The sequence below is a fragment of the Artibeus jamaicensis genome, unplaced genomic scaffold (assembly GCF_021234435.1).
Source record: "Artibeus jamaicensis isolate MK-2021 breed Jamaican fruit bat unplaced genomic scaffold, CSHL_Jam_final contig_233, whole genome shotgun sequence".
In the NCBI taxonomy this organism is placed as follows: Eukaryota; Metazoa; Chordata; class Mammalia; order Chiroptera; family Phyllostomidae; genus Artibeus; species Artibeus jamaicensis.
In genome coordinates, this window is record NW_026521486.1 from 40,611,323 (window position 1) to 40,634,626 (window position 23,304).

The 23,304-nt window shown below is 40.7% G+C and overlaps 1 protein-coding gene across 2 annotated transcripts in view; it reads right to left on the reverse strand.

Moving 5' to 3' along the window:
- Nucleotides 1-15,266, reverse strand: part of CPNE8 (copine 8) — a 183,487-nt gene extending 168,221 nt beyond the window's left edge. Inside the window, exon 1 of one of the 2 annotated variants that reach the window (XM_037139711.2) lies at nt 14,747-15,265. In XM_037139711.2, the coding sequence (XP_036995606.1) occupies nt 14,747-14,883 (137 nt within the window). In that variant the 5' untranslated portion in view covers nt 14,884-15,265. Of the gene's footprint in view, nt 1-14,746 lie in introns of both variants that reach the window. The other variant, XM_037139713.2, reaches the window with a different exon arrangement.
- Between the last annotated feature and the right edge of the window lie 8,038 nt (nt 15,267-23,304).

Below are 23,304 nucleotides of genomic sequence, written 5' to 3' on the forward strand. Positions count from 1 at the left end.
CCTCTCTATTTTTCAGTGTTGCTTGGCTTGTTTCTTTGTGTGTTTTTACAATGAGCAAGTAGCCCTTTTGCAACAATTACACTATCTCTCAGGGAGCCTGCACTATCTTCCACTGCTTTTCAGCTGTTTCTGTTGAATGCCTGTATAAAAATAAGTTCCTCGCTAAGTGACATGAACTTTCTAAATACTTTATCATGATGTCATAGTATACAATCCCCACAGCAACTACATGAGAAAGAACTTCTATCTTTATTTATAAACCAAAGCACAGACAGATTAACTTTTTATCTGAACTTCATAGTTGGTAATATATGAAGTGGCAGTCTAAATCCAGATGTTTCCATCTCTAAACGTGTGCTCTGCTCCTTAATATATTACACCATTCCACTAATTATGTTACAACACTTGAGACTGTTGCTAACAGCCGGGAGGGGGGCAATGAGCTTGCACGTATTTTAAACAATTAGCCAGATTAGCAGTCTGTCAAGACTTATTACTGCTCCCACAGTCAATGCATGATATTTGTAGGTGGCAATCACTAGTCCGAAAACTAGGAGCTGATGATTCGGATAGGTCTGCCCCAAAGGGAAAAGCTGCAAGCTAACACTACTCTGTCTTCAACATCCGCTCAGATGTTGCTACTTTCCAAGCACCACGCCCAAAATTTGTTGGTCCTATTACTAGGTTTTCTGTTTCTCTATTAGCTGCTGAGCAATAAATATATTGCTTCTATATTAATCTTTATCTGTAGGCAGGATTGTCTTCATCCAGCTCCCTTTAAGATTAATCCATCAGTACATAGGCTGTGCCAATGAGAAAAACAATATGCCTATAAAGGCAGGCTAGGTTGGCAGGGTTTGGTTTGGTTTTGTCCTCTATATTTTTAAGTAATATTTTTTGTAATTTCTTTGGATCACTAACCACTGAATGACTCAAATGTCTTTAAAAGCAATTGAGCTTTGCAGAATCAACAACAGAATTTAAACAGAAGGAATTAATCTGGAAAAGAAATTTGTTTGTAAGCATAAATGACCAACCAGCTGAAACAGAGAGACTGAAAACAATCCTCTAGTACGCATCTGTTATCCTTGTCACAAATGATGAGAGCAGGAATTTGTCCCTGACTCAAAAATACTGCTCTAGGTTCCCAAAAAACAAAACAAACAAACAAAAAAACTCTCAGTAGCTGCTATGAACCCATTGTATGTGTAGTGCTACAAATCCTAAAAATTTCAGTGAAATAGGAGTAGATAGTTGTTCAGTCAGCTCTCCCTCATCCTGCCTTTATACAATTGATTTTCTCAAATCAATTAATATTATACTATTTCCTGTATTTATGTCTTCTAAGCATGTTCAAATTTCTGAGATGTTCAACTTTCCTTTTGTCAATTATACATTGAATAAATCACTGTTAAACACTTTCTATATGCAAAACATTGGATTTGATAGATACAAAGCAGAAACAAAGGTGAACAAGACAGTTTCTGTCCTATAAGAATTTGTAATTTAACAATTGCCTAATACTTTCAAATACTCATTCAATAAACACTTAGCAACTATATGACAGAAAAAGGATTCAGTGTTAAGACCGTGAAATGAACACATGGGCTCTGGCCCTAGATCAGTTACATTCCATTAATGGGACAGATTGGTAAACAAATATGTGCAGCAAAATATGGAAATATTAATAAACTCTTTACAAATCACATGAAAGGAGGGCTAGTCCATTCTATCTGAAGAATCAGGCCAAGTTTCTACAGTGAGCGTGATGCCTAAACCATCAGTCGGGGCTGTCGAGTAAGATAACAACACGAAGCAAAATTATTCCCACCAGAACCGAGGTGTGAGTACCACAATTCTCTCAAGAAATACAAGTAGTCCGGTAGGGCTTAGTGTTTAGGAGACAGCTTCGAGAGAACAGTGCTGGGGGGATGGGGGTGTGACACAGAGAGAAAGAGATGGGGCTTGAAAAGCCAGGTCAGACTTACTCACACGGGCAACTAAAGGGTTTTTCACAAGAGAGCAGACACATGATGGCATTTTTCCCTTTTTAAACACGCATAGGATTCATGGCAGTGAGAAGGCTGCCCAGAGCAAGATGGAAGGTTGGGAGGGACAGCGAACCTGCACCGTGGTCTCTGCTGAGTCAGCCAGGTCTGGACCCAGGCAGAAGCAGAGTGGCCGGCCAAGTTAATAAGATAACGTAGAAGTGAAAGAGGGAGAAGGTCCGGGTGTGAGACTCAATTGGCAGAAAGTCTACTTGAGTACTGGGGGCACAGAGAAAAGGGTGGGGACCACTCACTTACTCCCTGGTAGGGAAACAAACTGGAATTTCAGGTCTGCCCATATGCAGTTTGAAAAACCCCTGAAGACATTCTGATGGTCATGACCCTCATTCAGGATAGCTGGTTGTGACCCTCATTTAGAATAGCTGGTTTAGACCGTGCCCTTGAAATGAAAGTGACACAACCACATAATAATTTCATTTGTTAAATCACATCATATTCTCTGTGTGCTGGAAATGTTCATAAAACAGCAGCAGCAGCATGTATTAAAATAATTCATCCATCCATTGTCCTCACTGAAACAAAGGGGCTTTTTAATTTTGTTTTTTTTTCCAATTTTACAGTTAGGACCACTCTTGAGGTCAGTGTCTCTGGAAAGATCTGATGTAATAGGCAGGACAACATTTTAGGTTAAACATAATGGACTGAGCACTTAGATATTTCAGCTGTGTTGCAAGGACTTAGGTAATTATTTAGGCAAACCAACAGATTCTTATAACCAGGCAAGTGTCAGAAATGATGTAAGCTATGGACAGTGACTTAAATAAACATGGTCATTTTTTTACCTCTGCACATAAAAACTAGATCTAGGTTTTGTTTTTGTTTTGTTTTGTTTTTCTGCACAGAAAGCATTGTTTCCTCTTCCCATTCTTGACACTTTTTTTAGTTGAATTTAAACTTTTCTAAAATTTTGTTTTACCACTTTGTGGCTCAAAACTAAAATTGGTGAAGCAAATACAAAAGGAAAGTGTTAGAAGGTAAATACCTATTGCTTCTTAAAGAGGCGAGGCCACCAAATAGCTCCTCTCAACACTAGATTATTCGCAAGTGGAAACATCACATCCTGCTGCATTTTATCGGCTCGGCTCACCAGGTAATTGATTAGAGACACCTTTCCCAAGACAAAAATCTCCATTCAGTGAATGATATGTTCATTTATATCCCTATGTGGATATGTTATTTAGGAAGTCATACATAAAATTCTATTTCTTTTCTTTCTCTCTTTTTGCATATCACATAACAGAGATTAAATAAGCAAATTGTCTGTCTGTAATAAGAAAGTCCTAAATGTCCACTTCTAAAACTCTTTGCTCTGCTTGGAGACAAAGTTAATTTGGTATTATTTATTTGTTTTTCATTTCTTCAAATAAAACTTTACATAAATTAGTTTAGTATCTTAGTTTATAAACTAAGCTAAAAACATGTTTCATTAAATTGCACTGGGAAAGTGAGTAATTTTAATACTCTGTGTATATAAACTAATATTTTTAAGGGTACAGACATAAACAAATTCATGAGTATACAGATTCTTTCTTCCAATCTGTCCATCAGGCAGCCAATATTTGTTGAAAACCTCCTATGTAGAAAGCACACAGTGAGATTTTGTGAAAATCAATGATAAAACAAACTTCTCAAAATGATTTTAAAACCACTATTATGCTAAGTAAGCCTGAGGAAAGTGTTAGTTTCAACCAGTTGTGGAAATTATAATCATATCTGGTTGATACCATACTCTCTGACATTTGTGATTGTCTTTAATAAAATTAATGTCATTTGTTTCACAATTCACATAGCATACTGTAGTGATATTTTCAATATCTAAGTAATTATTTTATTTACATTGGGATTCTGAAGAACCCATTTGTTGTATGAACATACTGGAACATATCTGAAAGAAAACCCTGGAATTTATTATTAAAAAGTTAGCAGGTTGAACGGTGACATCCTCATTATTCAGCAGTGGATTGAATTAATAGGACTTGAGATCAATTTTCAACTCTAGCAACAAATATGAATGTCACAGAGTCAGTCCAATTAATTTTTTCTTTTTTTAAAAATTTGCCCAGTCCATTACCTTTCTCCAGCATTTAGCTTTTATCTTATCCTGTCTGCTGATTCCCAGTTAAACAGTCCTCTCATTATTTATAATTTCCCACAGCTTCATTAGGTAACTCAGCAGCAGAAAAAAAAGATAAGAATCAATACTTGGAGATGAAACATCAAATGGTTAACGTTCACACCACTCATCTGCTCATCTGAATTGTTCTATTCACAGCTTTCATCAATTGGGGAAAAAAACACCAAAGAATTTTATATTCTCCTTAGTGATAGTATTAATATCATCCATTGTAATTGTGTCTCTCCACTTTGTCATTTCTCTTCAGTCACCAACACCTGGGCACGGATAGGAATGAGCCCCACCCTTAAAGCCTAAAATAATTTATAGAAAAGTGACCAAATAGGGCTAGATGTCAGCAGCATACATCTTAGAACCAGACACGCTGGTTCTAAGGATTAGGAACTCAGCCTTGCTACCTCCTAGATGAAAGACTTACGCCAAATTACTTACACTCTCTTGAAATCCTAATCTTTTCAACTATAAAATAGGACATAACATCATCTATTTACAGAATTGTTGCAAGGATAAGTGAAGGAGTATATAAGTGCTGTATACACTTTCACATAGCTTTAGACTTTGACATTAATTTAAATAAAATATACAGTGAACGTCCAACACTTTCATGTTTTTTGGCCTTATTAGTACATCTTTTATCTTTTAGTAGTTTTACTGCCAGATAAATAAAAATATTTCCCAAGGATTATCAATGAATGATATTTTGTTTCTTCAGAGATTCAGGAAGATAACTGATAATTCGCTCAGGAGGTTTGGAGTGTTATTCTTTATAGAATAAACTTGACAAAACATCTCACAATTTGAAAGAAGAATGCCTGATGACTAACGTCCCTGGCTGACGAGGCATTCACACTGACAGCTGTCATAAGGTTGAAAATATAAAGGCAACTGTTGACCACTGCAGCCAGCACCTTTTAAATACACCTTATTTTATTATCACCAATAAATTCTTGCTCTCCTTTGGCCTGGGTTGTCATCTACTTCAATATCTCTTTTATCACATGTCCAACAGGAAAGAGCAGTCTAAATGTCAGCCCATAGCTTTTATTGATCACATGTAAGAATTGCTAAAATGTGCTTTCATTCCAAAACTTTGTTGTTAAACACAGCCTCCTCTCTGTCAAATCCCACCAAGTCCTCAGGGCTGCGTGTGTTGGTGTGGGAGAGCCATGGGGTGGAGTCGGTGGAAGTTGAGTGTGCGTTTTCAAATCTACACTCTCTGGTCACTGGTTTATCCACCCCCCTCTCTGGATACAGGTTGTATGCAGCCTGGGCTACGACATAATGGTCTTTAACAGGCAGCTTTCAAATTGTCACCTTGCGGTTAGTGTTTCTCCGACTCTCCAAATTGATTGTAAATTTTCCTAAAGTACAGGTACCCCCTCTTCTGCATTGCTATTTGCCTCACAGTAATTGAAAGAAGAAAATGAGAGAAGACTAACAGCTATGAAGTACTTTTTTTTTTTTTTATCATAGGCATGATGCTGGGCACTTTGCTGACTATTTCATTCACTTCTCCAATAATGGAGAATAATGGATATTCTCCATTGAATATTGAATTGAATATTTCAATTCAATTCTCTTATAAATTTGGTTTCTTGATCATTTCCATATTACTGATTAGAAAATGAGATTCCAAAAGTCGAAAAAAGTTCCCCAAAATAACATTCCAAAAATGGATGAAAATGGGACTTAAAGACATCTATCTGACTCCTAATTCCACGTTCCTGCTGCTACACTCTGCTGCCCTAAATTCTCATTAATCTTTACATGCAAGTTTCTCATGGGATAAAAGTATTAGAAAGGCACAGCCAGTAGTTTAGACTTGACTTTGTTAATATGGGTAGGGAGAAATAACCAAAATAAGGTAGTAGAATCCCTTGAGAAGATAGCTTTTTAATTACTTTAGCTCTAGAAAACTATCCCCAATTTGGGGGTGGAGGAGGGAAATCACAGGAGTCACCAAGAGTTGCTGAATAACAATGCTCACCTGTAGCATTATTTTGAATATTTAGTATTTGAGATAAATTAGGGAAAATAAGAGATAAGTTAAATAAATACAGTATTTATTAGACAATATAATAGACTGTTACACAGTCATGGAAGGTTGTATTTTCCAAAACTATGACAGCAACATCTACATGATATAATATCAACAGAAAAGTAGAGAATAAATTGTATAGAATATAATATAACTTCATTATACAATATATGTGAACATATGAAATATGTCCACAAAAGATCCAGCCATTGTTAATATCACAAGATCAATTCACACAACATTGATGTAACCTGGCAGCCAGGAGAGTGGACTGGAATGGGCATGTGTGAACAATGAAGACTTCACTGTACTAGTCAATAGGGTCAGTAGATGCCATTGAGTGAGCATGTGTGCTGTGTGGCTGTCACATTCAAAGTAACTGAGTGTGTAGAGCAAGGGCTCTGCATCAAATTTTGTGTTAAGCTTGAACATTCCTCCATGGAAACTATTCAGATGATTCACAAGGCCGCAGCTATGGGCAACTGGTGATGCAGCTTCATCATGACAAGGCACCTGCTCATGCATCATGTCTCATGCATAGTTTATTGGTGAAACACCAAATCACGCAGGTGACTTAGCCCCCTACAGCCCAGATTTGGCCCCCTGCAACTTCCGGCTTTTCCCCAAACTAAAATCACCTTGGAGAGGGAAGAGATTTCAGACAATCAATGAGACTTAGGGCAACACAAGGGGGCAGCTGATGGCAATTGGGAGAACTGTGTGAAATCCCCAGGTAACTACTTTGAGGGGACTGACTTACCATTGTCCAATGTACAATGCTTCTCGAATCTTTTATCTTCTTCAATGAATGTCTCTTTTTCATATCACATGGCTGGATACCTTCTGGAGAGATCTCATCATATACATACATGAGGAAGTGAGAGGGACTATAAATGTGATGTTATAAATAAGAAAAATGAACTAAATGCTCATTGTGTGATGGAATAAGGGGTGGTTTTTATTTTGTGTTTAAATCAATTTGTAATTACTGAGTGCTTACCTAAAGTGCCAAGTAGTGTTTTCACTCATACAGGTGTATTAACTTATTTAAGCTTTGAAACAAATATAAGAGGTAGGGTCTACGATTCCCCCTCACTTTACAAATGAGGAGATACAGGAAAAGAGAGATGGAGTCACCTCCCAGGGTTGCACAGCCTGTAGTGGTAGAGAGGGTCTAGTTCCACACCTACACTCTTCGAGGCAAATCAAACTGGCACTCATACACAAATGTTACTAATATAAACCAGGCTGACAACGGAATGAAACCCCTTTGAGTGAAACTCTTTCTTCCCCGCCCAGAGTAAACTTCCCCATTTGAGAGTAAACTCAAATAGGGAATGCAGGCTTCTCCTTCTTATGTCACAAATAATGTAACTAAAACAGCACAGCCATTAACACCCTATTGTCGATAGGGGGGTTGCTTTGTGAATTGCTTCTAGATTCCCATTCTCTACATCCTAGCATTCTTTTAGAACACATCCTAGGGTTCTTTTAGAATGCAGAGTAATCCAACATACTGGTAGAACAATGTAGTAAGCCTTTCTCTCCTAAGATATACCTGGGCAACTCCTACACTGTGATTTCAAAATCACTGACCAGATATACCCCTAGAACAAATTTTCCTAAAACTCGGAAGCTGAAAACAAAAAGAAGAAACAAAAACCATAAAATTCGGCCCTCCTAAAAGCACTGTGAGATGACTACATTCTTTACCAAGACCTCAGGAACTGCAGAACCAGAAGAACGAGGTATGGGCATGCCACACCTTGACCCTCAGTTAACCTTCTATCTACCTCATTAACAAGCTAACAGGAATTCTCATCTCCCACGCTTACAGAAACAGAATTTATCCCCTAACAACATCATCTGAAAACCTATTTGCACACTAACTTCAAACTGTCTGACTAAAGAAGGGTACAGTGTGTCTACGGGATGCACCAGTGTGGACCGGGTGGAGCCAGCACTCTGCTTCTCTTCCACCACAGATAATCGGAACAGCACAGTGCTCTGCTTCCAACTGGGCCCATTCCCACCGGACCAATCACGTTCCCTTTTTGGGAATCGGAATTGGCTTTCCCGCACGGTCAGTTAATCACTAAGTGTAACCGGAACTGTGACATGTACACTTGCAAGGTATATGTCACCAGTGGATGGAGAAACAAACAAAAAGTCTTTGAACTAAGAGAATAAACATGTGTAAAGGGCCAGATGAAAAGGAGAAGAAGTAAGTAAAAAGCATGCAAAATTCCAACCATCTTCCTGTTTCATTCACAATGTGCTTCTAGGCTGCACAGCCTTTTCATGGATTATGAAACTCAGACAACCCCAGTTGCCCCAGCAGACAAGCAAGAGCAAAGACAGTGCTGAACTTGACACTGTCACTTCTAATAGTGACAGTCTAACAGCAACAATTTTTTCCTTTGTATAAAGCTTTGTCTTTTACCAAAGGCCTATAAACAATGATGTGAAAGTAAGTATATGTTTACCAATAGCCCCCCAAAAAAGTAAATGCAAGTATGTATGTGTGTGTGTTTACATAATTATAAAGTTTACAACCCATAAATAATAGTAATATTTAATATTTTTAAATTCCATAGGGTTAACTGATCCCCACAGAATGTCTTAAATGCTGACAATAACAAAACATGAATCAAGCCCTGAGGTGCAGTGTTTGCATTGTGTGTAAATACTCCCACCACGGCCAACTTCAAGCTACCAATGTGATGTCACTGAGCATGGATTGAGAAGAGATGAACGGCAGCACACAACTGCATATTTTCAACACACAGATTCAAAAGACAACACAGATCATGGCAGAATAACTTAAAGTAATAACTTTTCAGTATATCTCAGCTTTCTTTTAAAATGTAATTTATTACATTTTGGGTTTACATATCTAATTTTTAATAATCATTTTATTTAACAAGTGAGATGCAAATTCCCGTCTCAACCCCATTTTAGCCAGCTCCAGCACACCATTAACAAGTATCCTAATACTCCAGTACTGCTAATTCAGATCAGATCAAGTGACTATAATCACAGAGTCATGTCCTCATCAAAGTAATTTCTTAAAAAGTTTAATGTGAATAACCAGTATGTGGTGAACCTAGAGACTTTGATTTAATAAATGTAGTGTGGAGGCCTAAGAATCTGTCTTTGAACAGGCAAAGTGCCTTCCCCATGCCAGATGATTTATTGAGAGAATTACAACATCCCATCCTGCATTTATTGTCTACATATTCTGTGCCAAGCTCATGTTATACTGTTTTGTGGGTGAATAAAGGGTTCTGTAATAAAACTTGACAAGTCCACTGATAGAAAGTAACCTTGCAGGGTGAATAACCACAAATTTCCTAACGGGGCAGGTCACGGTGGGTCGTCCTGCTCAGGCCCACATATAACTTTCTACTAACAGGCTTCTCATCTCCTTCAATGAGCCCCACCCGTTGTTTCCAGGCACCTAGGTTAACACACCTCTGAGATGCCCCTTTCATCCCCCTAGAAAGCATAATCGCCCTCAACACAGCCCAGAACCTGGACTCTCCTGGAGTCCAATCCCCACCTTGCTTTCCCCCATCTTCACGTCGTCTTCCTTAGGTCCCCTCCTTAATTCCTAATGCATAAAAGAAACCGCAAACTGTCTTTCCTGAGACATTTTCCTCATCCTGGTGAGATCTTGCTTCCAGGCATAACCTGTTTGGTTCAAAGAAATTCTTATAAAAATTACATTAGCCAAGATTAAAATGAAGGAGAGAATCCTAGAAGCAGCAAGAGATAAGGGGACAGTCACCTACAAAGGAGTTCCCACCAGACTGTCAGCTGATTTCTCAAAAGAGACCTTACAGGCAAGAAGGGGCTGGAAAGAAGTATTCCAAGTCATGAAAACCAAAGACCTACAACCAAGATTGCTCTACCCAGCAAAGTTTTCATTTAGAATGGAAGGACAGATAAAGTGCTTCTCAGATAAGATCAAATTCAAGGAGTTCATCATCACCAAGCCCTTATTATATGAAATGTTAAAGGAACTTACCTAAGAAAAAGAAGATAAAAAAGATGATCAGTGAAAGGACAGCAAACTCACAGTTATTAAGAACCACACCTAAAACAAAAGCAAACTAAAAGGACAGCTAGATCAGGAGTGGAAACATAGAAATGAAGATCTCAAGGAGGGTTAGCAACAGGGGAGTGGGAGGAGGAAAAGGGGGAGAAGGTACAGAAAATAAGTAGCATAGACGGTAGATAGAAAATAGATGGGGGGCAAGAATAGTATGGGAAATATAGAATCTAAAGAACTTGAGACACATGGTCATAAACTAATGGGGGGTAGGGTGGAGGGGAATGAAGGGGGGAATAGAACAACTGTATGGCATAATCAATAAAAATAAATAAATTTTAAAAAATTCCCTAGAGGTTTGGATGTTCTCACCCCAACACCATGGACTCAGAGAAAATTTGTCCTCAATGGGCACACAGAGACTAAGAATTATAATGCAACTACTGAAGGGAAGATAAGTTTGTCACCCCAAAATATGCCTTTTGGGGAGATACTGATTATTTGGGGCTAGTTAATTTTAAGAAACAGACTTGGGAGAAATTCTGAAAACCAAGTAAACCAGCCAGGAATACCTTGAAGTGTAGAGGAAAATTTTTTCTCCCCAGCACTGTGATACTGCTCCATCCCAGCTGCTTCGGGGAAAACAACAAAATCCACCATGGGGGAGAGACATAAGAGAAAATGATGTTTGACCTGAGTCTTGAAAGAACACAGGCTCATGAAGAAAAAAAAGGGGCAGGGAGGAAGGAACATTCAAGGCAGAGAGAGCAGCATGGGCTTGGTGAAGCAGCCAAGAAGGATTTGATTCACTAGGATAACACAGCACGTGCTTTGGGACAGTACCTCTTATTTGTGTTTTGCAGCCACATTTATCTGGGAGCAGTTGTAGACATGGTAAGCACATGTTTGACTACATTCAGTCACACAGTACATGGGAGGAGGACCTGGAAATTAGACAGAAGAGGTACGGCCAGGTCAAGAAGGACTGTTTAGAATGCCCAGCACAAAGTAAGTGTTGAATAAATTCCCACTTTGTATTCTTCCTTGGATATTAGTGTTCACAATTAGTTTTATCAACATTCTAGTATCATTGCTGTGAAAGGACTTACATATGATACCTAAACTACAAGGTCTGCAAAAACAGAATTCTGTTACTGCTTTTATAATTCTAACTTCTCAATCAGAGAAAATGACAAAAGTCATCAAAAGCATGTGTTAGTGTAACTAAGGTTCCAGAGAAAACAGGTGATTACTATGGTATGTTATTTTCCACACTTGTTTTATCTCATTGTAATTAATCATTTTCAGGAGAAAATGGGAATATTATAGGTACTATTTTCTGTTTCTAAGGTGGTATCATTTCAGCTATAGACATTTAGGCAACCTAATTAATTTAAAGAGCTTAACATAGTAAAGAAAAAAGAATCCAAGAGATAAATAATGGGTAAAAGGAATGTCATAAATCCAGCAAGAAACATATTTGTCATCGTAACACACCAACTTTGTAGCCACTACAAAACCTCTATATACACAGTCCCTTCTCTAACACAAACTATGCCTGTCCTGTCTTGTCTCCCCTCAAGCCTGACTTCCTCTTTGTAGTGTATTCCAAACACTCTGTTCCACAATGATCTGCCCCCTCCATGTGCATGAACTTCTTTGGATCTACTCCTACATTTTCACGTTATGTAATATTTACTTCCCAACCAGATTTTACATTTTCAGAGAACTTCTCTTGCATTTCTCATGGAGCATGGCATAATGCTAGACATCGAAAAGACGCTAAAGCACTTCGTAAATAAACAGAGTAAATGATTTCCAGGAATTATATCTAGCTTCAAGCCTCAATTCCTGACTTTCTCACCTCTTCCAAAGTAAAGATGAAAACATAAAGCTTTTTAAAAGTCTTAGATTGGGCACAGGGAAAGGAGGTTATCAGAAGGGTTTCTATTTCTGAGTTGCTTGTTAAGTGTCAGCAAATTACCAGAGGGCTCTAATTAAACAGGCATGGGAATTTTTTGCGCTACTTGCCCACTGTAAGGCTGAGGGGCCTAGGCTTGCCCCTTGCTGCTCAGTGAAATTCCCACAAGCATCTTAGGATACATGCTCTTCATGGACATCAAAGACCAGAGAGAAAGAGCACACAAGTATCTCAAGGCTGCCTCTATCCTTGTCTTCTTGAACCAGTTTTTCGAAGTTCAAAAGAGGACTATTTATAGAATCGCATAACTGAATCAGATAATACATTTATTAAGTAAATACTATTGCTGGTATCATAATAATAACAGCATTTGTACCACTTTCTTTGTGACATACATTGTATAAGCACCTTTCAGACGTCATCTTACTAAACTCTGACAATGCTCTGTATAAGATATATACCATAATCATCCTCATTTTAGAGAAGAGGAAGCTTAAATTAGGTAAGACCTGGTTCCAGGTAACAACATAAGTCACAAAACCAGAATCTGGAACCAGACCTCTTATGCCAAAGCCCAAAGAACACCACCACCTATGATTACAAGATTCAATTCTTAACAATATAAGTACAATAAGTACTTGGGGCTCTCTTGGAACTTTACGTTTCTATCTGAAAATTAAAAACAAGAAACCAAATTAGTGGCATGAAAAAGGCCGGAACAAGGGCATTTCCAGGATCTGAGGTAGCAAGCTGAAACAAACCGCTTTAAAGCCAATAGACTTCAGGATTCCCAGCACACTCACAGCAAACAAGCATCCAGGAAAATAATAAGAACAACAATAACCATAACCACCCAGAGTGGTTAAATGTGGACCCTTTTGGCAGAAAGACCAGCTAAGGTATAATGCCTTCAAAGGTATAATCACCCTAAGAGCTTATGGGAAATTCAGTAAATTTACAACATATTTATACAGGCCCCATATCACATTCCACATACAGGCCACGTGGCATTCAGACTTCGTAGGATATTCAGCAGAGGATAAGAACTCTAAAAAATGCAGTTAGTGTAGGACTTCTGACTGTGCATTAACTGTATATATTAATAACCTTCCTCTAGCATCCAAAGCCAGCCTCAGAGTTAAAAAAAAGGCCTAGAAATAAATGTAGAATTTTCCATACAGCTTCACCAGTTCAATTGACAGAAGAAACCTGTGGAAGCACTTAAAACAGTAGCCATACGGTAAAACAAGAATTTAATGTTTAGCTATCAAATTCAGCATTATATTTCGCAGTTTGAGGTCAGCAGTAAGAAGAATAAAGCAATCATGGGAAAAACACACACACACAGTTTTTTTCCAGGGAGAGCTAATTAACACCTGTAGGGGTTGTTGGTGCTTGAATTCACTCCTCCCTCAAAAAACAAACAAAATCATTCCTTTGGCTTTCGACCTTGTCTTCTGCAAATGCAAAATCAAGTAATACTTCATTGGTAGCATTTTAAGCTCCAAGGCATATTTATGTGGAAGTTCCCCATGTTAATTAGATTTCTGTAAGGCAAGTTTTAGCAACGAAAGAAAGGAAAGAAGGATTTGGGGGCATTAAAAACAATCTTGGGGCAAAAATGGACAAGTGAGAAGAGAGTTTTCCAACAAGAGAGATCAAAGTGTGCCCACAAGGGAGTGAATTATTGTTTGCAAATTCTCTGTCCTCCCCCCCCCCCGCCCCGTTTCTATTATCAGTTTAGTTTAGCCCACTTCCTCAAAATCTGCGATATAGCAGTGGGGCTGCTTCATTTACAGGGAAACTGACCCAAAGAACGGAAGGCGAAGGTGTTTGAAATTTACAGTCCTTGGGCAACAGTGTAGGTTGTAATCGGCACCCAAATGTGTCTACTTCCTGGCAGAAAATCGCGGCTTCCCAGATTTTAGGTAAAGCACACAGGGTCTGCAAAGTGCGCTGGAGCCACAATCCCTAAGTACCAAGCAGGAGGCCGACAGCCCGGAGGAGTGGAGGGGGCGGGGGAGCGCGAGCCCAGGGTTCCAGGAAATGGGTGGGGAGGAAGCCGCAGAGGTTGGAGCCGAGGCGGCAGCAGCACGTTTGCCTACGCCTCGCAGGGAGAGTCCCGGGCCACTGCGCGCCGGGGTCACCAGAGCTCAGGCAAGGCTGTCCCCGACGATTCCCGTCATCACCCAACAGTACCGCTTGGGTTTGGGACGTAAAAAGGGCATGCAAAGTGGGTGGCGGCAGGACTTCTCACCACTGAGTCACAGCCCAGCCAACTTTTACAGCATTTTTCCATAAAAAAAAAAAAAAAAAGCCTCAGTCCCGTAAACCAGTCGCTTCTAGTTCACGCTGTCCGCTCTGCGCCCGCGCGACCCGGGGGTGACTCCAGACCCCACCACTGGGGTGTTTGTCACTCATCGCGCAACTTCTCACGCGCTCAAAGCCTCGGAGTATCCGGAGCGCTGGCGAAGCGCTACCAACAGGGCAGGGGAGGGCAGGGGAGGGAAGGGAAAGGCTGCGTCCTCACCTGCAGGACACGGACACCTCCACCCGCGTGGCCGGGATGGCCGCGCTCAGCTGGTTCAAGTCCCCGATGCCAGCGGTGCTGGTGTAGCGGCTGTCCATCTTGGGTGGAGGCGCGGTGGACTTGTCCGCTGCCCACATCCAGAGCTCGGGCAAACGAAGACTCCGAGCCCAGCTCCAGACAGACCAGGTTAGGGGCTGAGGGTGGAGGCAGAGGAAGGAGGCGGAGAGCTCGCGGGTAGGAGGAGGGAGTGGCAAGGCGGACCGCAGCCCGGAGCCCCCTTAGGGAGCCGCGAGTTACAGTCCCGGCTGTGGCCGAAGCTGCCGGGGAAGTGGTGCCCCAGGCTGCTGGCTCCCCTGCCCCCTCCTTGCAGTCAGAAGCCTCGGCGGACACTCCGTAATCCTTTTCTGGCTCTGAGAGCTTCAGCGAAGCCACTGGGCAACCTGGCGGGATAGGTGGCACCAGACCCAGACGGTCTAGGACAGAAAGCTCTGGCCCGCTCAGCGTGCGGTTTGGGTTTGTCTCCGCCCCTACACACCCACCCCCGCCTCCTGGGCTTGACTCCCGTCTGTCAATCAGGTGTGGACAGGAATGTCAAGCAGTTTCTTAGCCTGCGTTGGGAGCTGGATGGAGGTGTGGGCGCCTCTGCAGGTTCCTCGCTCCTCTATCATAAGTCCACCCCTTCCCCCCCAGCGCCGATCCTCACCTCACCCCTGGAGCCCAGGGACGTCCCTCCCACTCTGCCCTTAGGCAGACGAGCTGGGTCCCCACTTCTGGAAAGCCCACCCTCTGCCGCTTGAGGGTTGGGGATGATGGGACATGAAGACGAATTCCAACCTTATGTAAGCGGCGATAAAGTGACAGTTCAATATATGGGACAAGGCGAGGGCAGATTGGACTCTAAGGCGGAGGGAAAAAAACTCTTTGGGATTTAAGGGAGCCATCTGGTTTCCCTCTTCTCTCAGCTCTTTGGAATGTGGGGGGTCTAATGGTGACAATTATACAGTCGGGACTCTTCTGCGCCCCCTCGTTTCCAAATGCATGTAAATTCTGCCCTGAAACCCGGAGGTCACAACCCTACAATGCAGCTGCCTCGCCCCAATCCCAACCGGCAACACCTGAATGGAACCGGAGGGACAGAAGCTGAGAAGTGAGCGCTGGGTCTAAGAAACCGGATTCTGGGGCGGCCGGACTGGTGCCAGGATGCAGAAGCGGCGAAAGCACAGGGAGGTATCCGCTGCTCACCTCCGTTTCAGCGACCTTTGTTGCCTGCGCCTGCCCACCAGCCTCGCCCGTGCGCCCGCCAGTCCCCAGGTGCTGGCCACCAGGGGCGACCGAGAACAGGACACAGCTTAAAGCCAACTAGGAAGTAGAGGGCGGATGTCCGCCTTCATTTAGTGCGTCAAACACAAAGTTTCTAGCTGGTAGGAATAACTCATAAGAGAAAAATTTTCATGACTGAGGACCAGTCATAAATTTTTAACATTTTATTCCACTTGGAGCCACTTGCCTAGCGAATCTATAGAGTTGTGGGATGTGACAAGTTGCACAGTCTTGTCACTTCCCTCTGCCAAGTATCCATTCACGCTTCATTTTGGTTTATTTTCCTCATCTCCACACCCACCACTTGTCACCTCATAAGCCCAGAGGTTGTATCTTTCTCTTCCTCTTTCCCTATCACAGATTAAACTGTAGTTTACTACTATTTGGAAATGCCCTAAAACTCCATACATTTCTATTATTTTGCCCAAAATTAATTTGAGAGAGGAGACCTGTATTTTCTTAAGCTAACCAGACTTCATTTTATAGAAGCCTCCTGAACAAATACAAGTTGAGAACTTTAAAATATTACTCAACTCATATGGCCTTTTACTTGTCTTTCCATTTTACTGAACTGTATTTGATATATAATAAACTGCCATAATTCAATTGTCCCATTTGATAAATTTCAATACATATATACTCCTGTGAAGCCATCATGATCAAAATAATAATAATCCACTCCACCTCCCCAAAAGTTTTCTCAAATCCCTTTTGTTGTCACTTTCTCCTTTTACCACTACAAAAAAACCCTCAAGGCAACTGATATCCTTTATATTGCTATCGATAAGTTTGTGTTTCTATAAGTAAATATATAAGATGTGGAATCATACATGTACTTTTTTTTTCCTGTGGCCTCTTCCTCTGAGCAACATTCTTTCAGGATTCATCATGTTGCTGAGTACATTGATAGTTAATTTCTTTTTATTGCTAGCTACTATTGCATTATATAGATGTGCCACAAATTGTTTATTCATTCACACAGAGGTAGATGTTAAGTTGTTTCCAGGTTTGGGATTTTACAAATAGAACTGCTATGAACACTTATGCTGAAGTCTTTATGTGGATATATGCTTTTATTATTTTTGGGTCAGTATCTAGGAGTGGAGTAGTGGGATCGTATGGAATGTGAATATTTAACTTTTTAAGAAACTGTGAAACTGTTCCAAAATAGTTTTACTACTTTCCATTCCCACAGCATTAGATGAGTTCCACTTGCTTCACAACCCTACCAACACTTATGTTACTCATCGAAATTTTAGCCAATATTGTAAGTGTGTAGGAATGGGAAATGACGAATGATATTGTCTTATGGGTCTCACTGTGGGTTAAAGACTAATGACAAGCTTATTTTGATGTACTTATTTGCTATCTGTAGCTCTTCTTTCATGAAGTTTCTGTTCAAATCTTTCACTCATTTTTGTTGAGTTGTTTTATTATTCCTGAGTTTTCGCAGTATTTCATATATTCAATACTCATAGTTCATGTTGGAGTAAGCTTTAAATGACAACACTTAAAGAACATTCAAATTCTTTGTTAATGTAGTCAGCACAATACATAAAGAATTACAATAAAAAAATAACTTCTAATAACCTAATAAATATCATGAATGGTGACATGTCTTTCTTTAAACTTTTATTTTGAATAATTTTTAGTAAAAAATTTATACTTATTGAAATCTATTTGGATGTCAATGACTTTAGGATGTATTAAGAATTAGATGGATTTTATGTACTAAAATTTATAAGCAGCCATATTCACCAAGTCAGTGATACAGTAAAAATTAGTTGAGTGTTTCCCATGTGCTTAGGCACTGGGATAGACCTAGGAGGGGAAGACTTTCTGGCAAGGAGTTGGACGACTGGGCAGAGATTATACTGAATGAATCACTGAGTTTTTATGTCTGAGATTTTAATGATTCCCCAGAGGTAGAGAAGACGTCAGTTTCTACATTAAATTGTCATTGTTAGTTACTTTTCAGAAACACTTATTTACAAAATAGCATGGTCAAAAAGGATCAGCTAGCTTTGAAGAGCCTATCCTTCTAAGGACAAAGTTCATTTATCTCATCTGGCAAGTGCTGGATCAGCTCCGCAGAAACCAAAACACATTGCACTGAGCACTTCTTCAGGCTGTAGCTGCATCAGTGGAAAATTTGCTTGGTTGGGACTAACAACTATGACACTTCAAGATAAGTCAGAAATGCCAGCATTGCCATATGCTCACCTTCCAACTGTCCTCAAAAAAATCGAAGAAAATAGTTATGTCATTGCTTAACCTCTGTAGATAGCTACATAATAATTTAGCCACTTAACCTGCTCTATGGGGTACAGCTTACAAAATAAACTTAATAGCAAAGAATGGACGAGCTATTTAATTATGGGAAAATTGAATCTGAGGAGAGACTCTTTTAAAAGATTTTATTTATTTTTCAAGTGAGGGGAAGGGAGGGAGAAAGAGAAAGAGAGAAACATCAATGTGTGGTGCCTTTCATGTGCCCCATACTAGGGACCTGGCCTGCAACCCAGGCTGAGCCCTGACTGGGAATCTAACCAATGACCCCTTGGTTTGCAGGCTGGCACTCAGTCCACTGAGCCACACCAGCCAGGGCTGAATCTTTTTTTAAAGTTTTAATGGTAGTATTTCAGTTATCTATTGTTGTGTAACAAACCAATCCAAAACTTAACCATTCACCCTGACATGTGTGGCTCAGCTGGTTGGGCATCATCCCACAAAGTAAAAGGTCACTGGTTCAATTCCCAGTTAGGACACATGCCTAGGTTAGAGGTTCAGTCCCCCAGTCAGAGTGCACAGGAGAAGCAACGCTGATGTTTCTCTCCTCCTTTTTCTCCCTTCTTTCCCCTCTCTCTAAAAATAAATAAATAAAAATCTTTAAAAGAAGTTAACTACTCAAAACAAGAATGGATTTACTCTTTTTCACAATTCTTTGAGTCAGTGATTAGTGTAGGATTTGGACAGGAAGTTCTGCTCCACGTTGTGTCCGTCAGCTGAGGTCATGCACATACATGGTCACACTCAGCTAGAGATCTGGCTGGCCTGGAAAATCCAAGAAGTCTTCCTTACCTGTGGGGGAGCTCTGCCAGCATGTCACCCCACCCCCACCCCGCCTCTGGCCACCACGGATGAGAATAAGTCTATCAAGACCAGATCTTCTTGGGGAGGAAAGGTGGCAGATCTCTCAAAGGAGAAGGGCCAGGAGCCTTTTCCTCAATTGGCTTTTATTTGGTTCACTTGCATAGGAACACGGGCATTTACGTAAAGCTCATCAGTCATTGTCAGGCAGTAATGATCAAACAATAGATAACATTTAAAGAACTAGAAGGACTTATTCTGAGTCAGGGTCAGACAGCTAAAGGGCCATAAAACTTTGAGGAAACAAACTCATTTCATCTTTGGACTCTTATCAGAAAACTGAGGACATTCTTAGCAAAGCAGGTTTTACAGGATTTTATGCATTCTTTCTTAGGCCCAATTGCCCTGGGGAACCTGCTCTTTCTACTACAGGGCTGCACCCACCTCCAGCATTGTTTTAGGCTTAAGTCAGGCAGGGAAAGTAAGGCAGCCAAGAGATTAGGAGAGTTCTCACAGACAGAATGAGGGCTCAGGCTACGTGAAAGCAGAGCAGCGAGGGTCCATCACCTCCTTTTTCTATAGTCCAAGTCCTTCCCTGAGGGTCCCTTCCAGATTGTGCCTGTCTTAGGTCATCCCTCCCTTGAGAGATCTTAGCCTTAATTGGCTCACCAGTCATGTCCCCAGGGCCAAGCAGGGTAAAGTAAAAGGCGACAGGGGCAGCACCTCTGCCAGGGAGATAAGCTTTGTCTCCTTAGTGGCTTAGGGTCCCAAGGTCACTCACTCAGCCTTAGGCTTGGGGGGTTACAGGTTCTGAAACCAGGCAGAGTGGTTCTCAACACTTACCATGTGTGGCAGCTCAATGCTCTTCCTTCGTGAGACTTCCCTGGTTTCTCTCCACTCAGTACTTTAGCCAGAACTTCCCATCATGGTGACTGGCTTTCCTAGAGCCAAAGTGGAAGCTGCCAAGACTCTGAAAATCCAGACCTCAAACTGGCTTAGTGTCACTTCCACTGGTTTCTATTTGTCAAAGCAAGTCATAAGGCTAGTCCAAATTCAAGGGGTTGGTGGGAGAGGTGGCTGAGTTCACCTAAGGGGCGGGTCAGCATAGACATATTGGAAGATAAGAAATTGATAGCAGTCTTCTTTGGGGACTACCCACTAAAAATAGTCAATTCAATTAAGGCTAAAACAATTATATGTCCCTCATTTTAAAAAACACTGATCTAATTTTTCCACCACTTTTAATTTGTCCTACTTGAAACATAAAATTAGTCTCTATAAGGAGCCAGAACTCTTATAGCATACATTGTAATGAGTAGGATCATATAGTAAGCAAGGATTTGTTTTCAGTAATGAATTTGCTCACTAGATGCTGAACAGAAGAGGAAGAAATATAGAAAATATAAAGAATATCTTCCCTACTTTCCAGCATTAGTTTAGTTTCACCCACCATCAACTCATCACACTAACAAAAAATAAGAAAGAACAAGAAATAGGCTATGACCTGCAACGAGATCATATAGACCAATGTGACTGACGCTCCAGGAAAGACATACTAATGAGAAAGAACAACCATTCAATCTTACCTGGGGAAATGGGACAATATTTTTCAATAGTAAAAGGAGAGGACGAAACAATATAGGTGAGAAAATATGAGCAAATACAGAAGAAAAGGAAGTACTGAATATGTTTGTACAATAGTGAGAAGACCAAACTCAGCAAAGAAGAAGCCTGTAAATTTGGATAGAGTGAGTTTATCTTAGAAGACCTTGTAATTCAGAGAGAATATATAAAAGACAGTAAGCTAAAGTTATCCAAATCCTCCTCTGTCCAATAGAGTAGCCAGAAGTCTACTATTTAAAATTAAATTAATTAATATTTCGCCCTGGCGGGTGTGGTTCAGTTGGTTGGAGTGTTGTCCTGGAAATAGAAAGGTCTTAGGACTGATTCCTAGTCAAGCACATACCCAGGTTGTGGGCACATATGGGAAAGCAACCAATTGATGTTTCTCTCACACTGATGTTTCCATGTTTCTTTCTCTCTTTCTATCCCACCCCCTTTCTTGCTCTTCCCCTTTCTCTCTAAAAGCAATGAAAAAATGTCCTCAGGTGAATAAAAAATTGATAACTAATTAATATTTAAACAAAATTAAAAAAATGAAGTTCCTCAATTGCATTAGCTACATTTCAAATGCTCAATAGACACATACGGCTAGTGGCTACCCTACTGGATAGTATAGATTATGGAACATTTCCTTTACGCTGTAGAAGTTTATTAGACAGTACTGACAATCTAGTGTACCTCTTCATATTTCTGAAATCTGTTCAACTTTCACTTCCCCTCTGCCTTGAGTTCAGTGCACGACCGTCTTTCACCTGGGATAATGCAGTACTCCCCAACTGTCTTCCTGTTTCCAATCATGCCCTTCTCCAATCTTCTCCCCATTCGGCAGCAAGAATACACTTTATAAAATATTAACCTGGTCTTCTCAAATCCTTGCCAAAATCACTCATCATCTTTTTGCCAGGAATATTCCTCTGTGCCTCGTTCTCTAACTAATACTCATTCTTCCCGTCCCAAGCCAGATGTCGCTCCCTCGACAAAGACTTCTCAAACATCTCTGAGCTGTTCTTATCCTCAAAATATACCATCATCTGTGACACACAATTGTAGGAGACCATTCTGCGTGGTGTGGGCCCAGCTCCCTCTGTGAGATGCCCAGGACCCACGCCCATGGATAGGTTCTCCTGTGGGTAATCAGGCCTACAATGGGCCTAAGGCCGATTTGAGTCTTGCTTTTTGCTAAAAACTTCCTCACCTGGATTTATGGCAAACCTTTACTGCAAATTAACTTCCTAAAATCCATGCTAAACCTTCCAAGGAGGAGTGTAACTGGTCCAACTACTTCCGCCCTTTTCATTTGCAAATATCCCTCTTCTGTGATGTGATTAGCGGCATTGGCTCCTTTGTTGTCTGTGAAAGGTAACCACCTAAAGCAACCTGTGCACAGTAAATGAGGACAATCAGGTAATGTGCCGAGAAACCCAATGAAGGCCAGTCATGGCGCAGGCTGTGGGCTTTTGCTCCCCCTGAGAGAAAAGCCATGCTGTCCCTTTCCCTCCATCGAACTCGGTAATCCATGTGAATGACTCATTTCATCCATAATGACACAGACACTGGGAGCCCGTGTTCACATCACACAGTTGGTAAAAATTAATTATATTGTACATAACTCACTTAGTGCTTAGCATTTCAGTGAGAGTAGTGTTAATGCTCATGTTAATAATAATTTGGTGAGGATGGTTTACGTTCTCCAGCTCTATTTTCTCATGTGGTCACCCAATGCTGCATGTCAAGAAGTATCACCTACCTGTCAAGTACTGATTTTAAATGATTTACACAGCTCATTTGACTAGAGGGGTCCGCACTTACTGTGACTGAGTCATATGGCCTTCCCTGAACCATTATAACACACTTGGCTCCTCTCCTCCTTGAAGATTTTGGTTTTGTTTTATATATACCTTCTTAAATCCATATTTCCTTGGTCCACCTCTTATTCACCCCTCATGACCTATCCAAAAGATCACTTCTCCACAAAAGTGTCCAATAGATGTCTTTGCATTGGTTTTAAATAACCAATCTAATAGGACTACTTCATGCACAGAGAAGAGGTAAAGATGAAGTTCTAGAGCTCTTGTATCTATGAAAAAGTCAGTTTACATTTCTTCTGGAAGTATAGACATTCATTTGACTATGATTATCCACTGACAACCAGTTAACGTTAAGAACTCTCATGCCCTGGCTGGTGTAGCTCAGTGGACTGAGCGCGGGGCCTGCAAACAAGACACTCGAGGTTCGATTCCCAGTCAGGGCACATAACAGGGTTGCAGGCTGGTTCCCTGCAGGCCAGTTCCCAGCAGGGGACACATGAGAGGCAACCATACATTGATGTTTCTCTCCCTCTCTCCTTCCCTTCCCCTCTAAAGATAAATAAATAAAATCTTTAAAAAAAAAACAAAAAAGAACTTTCATAGAATAAACTATATGCTTCTTGAAACACAGGTCCCTTTAAATGGGGCCTGTCATAAGAATTTCACAAGGATGTATTTTCATGGTTACTAAACACAGAACACAGAACATTTATCCTG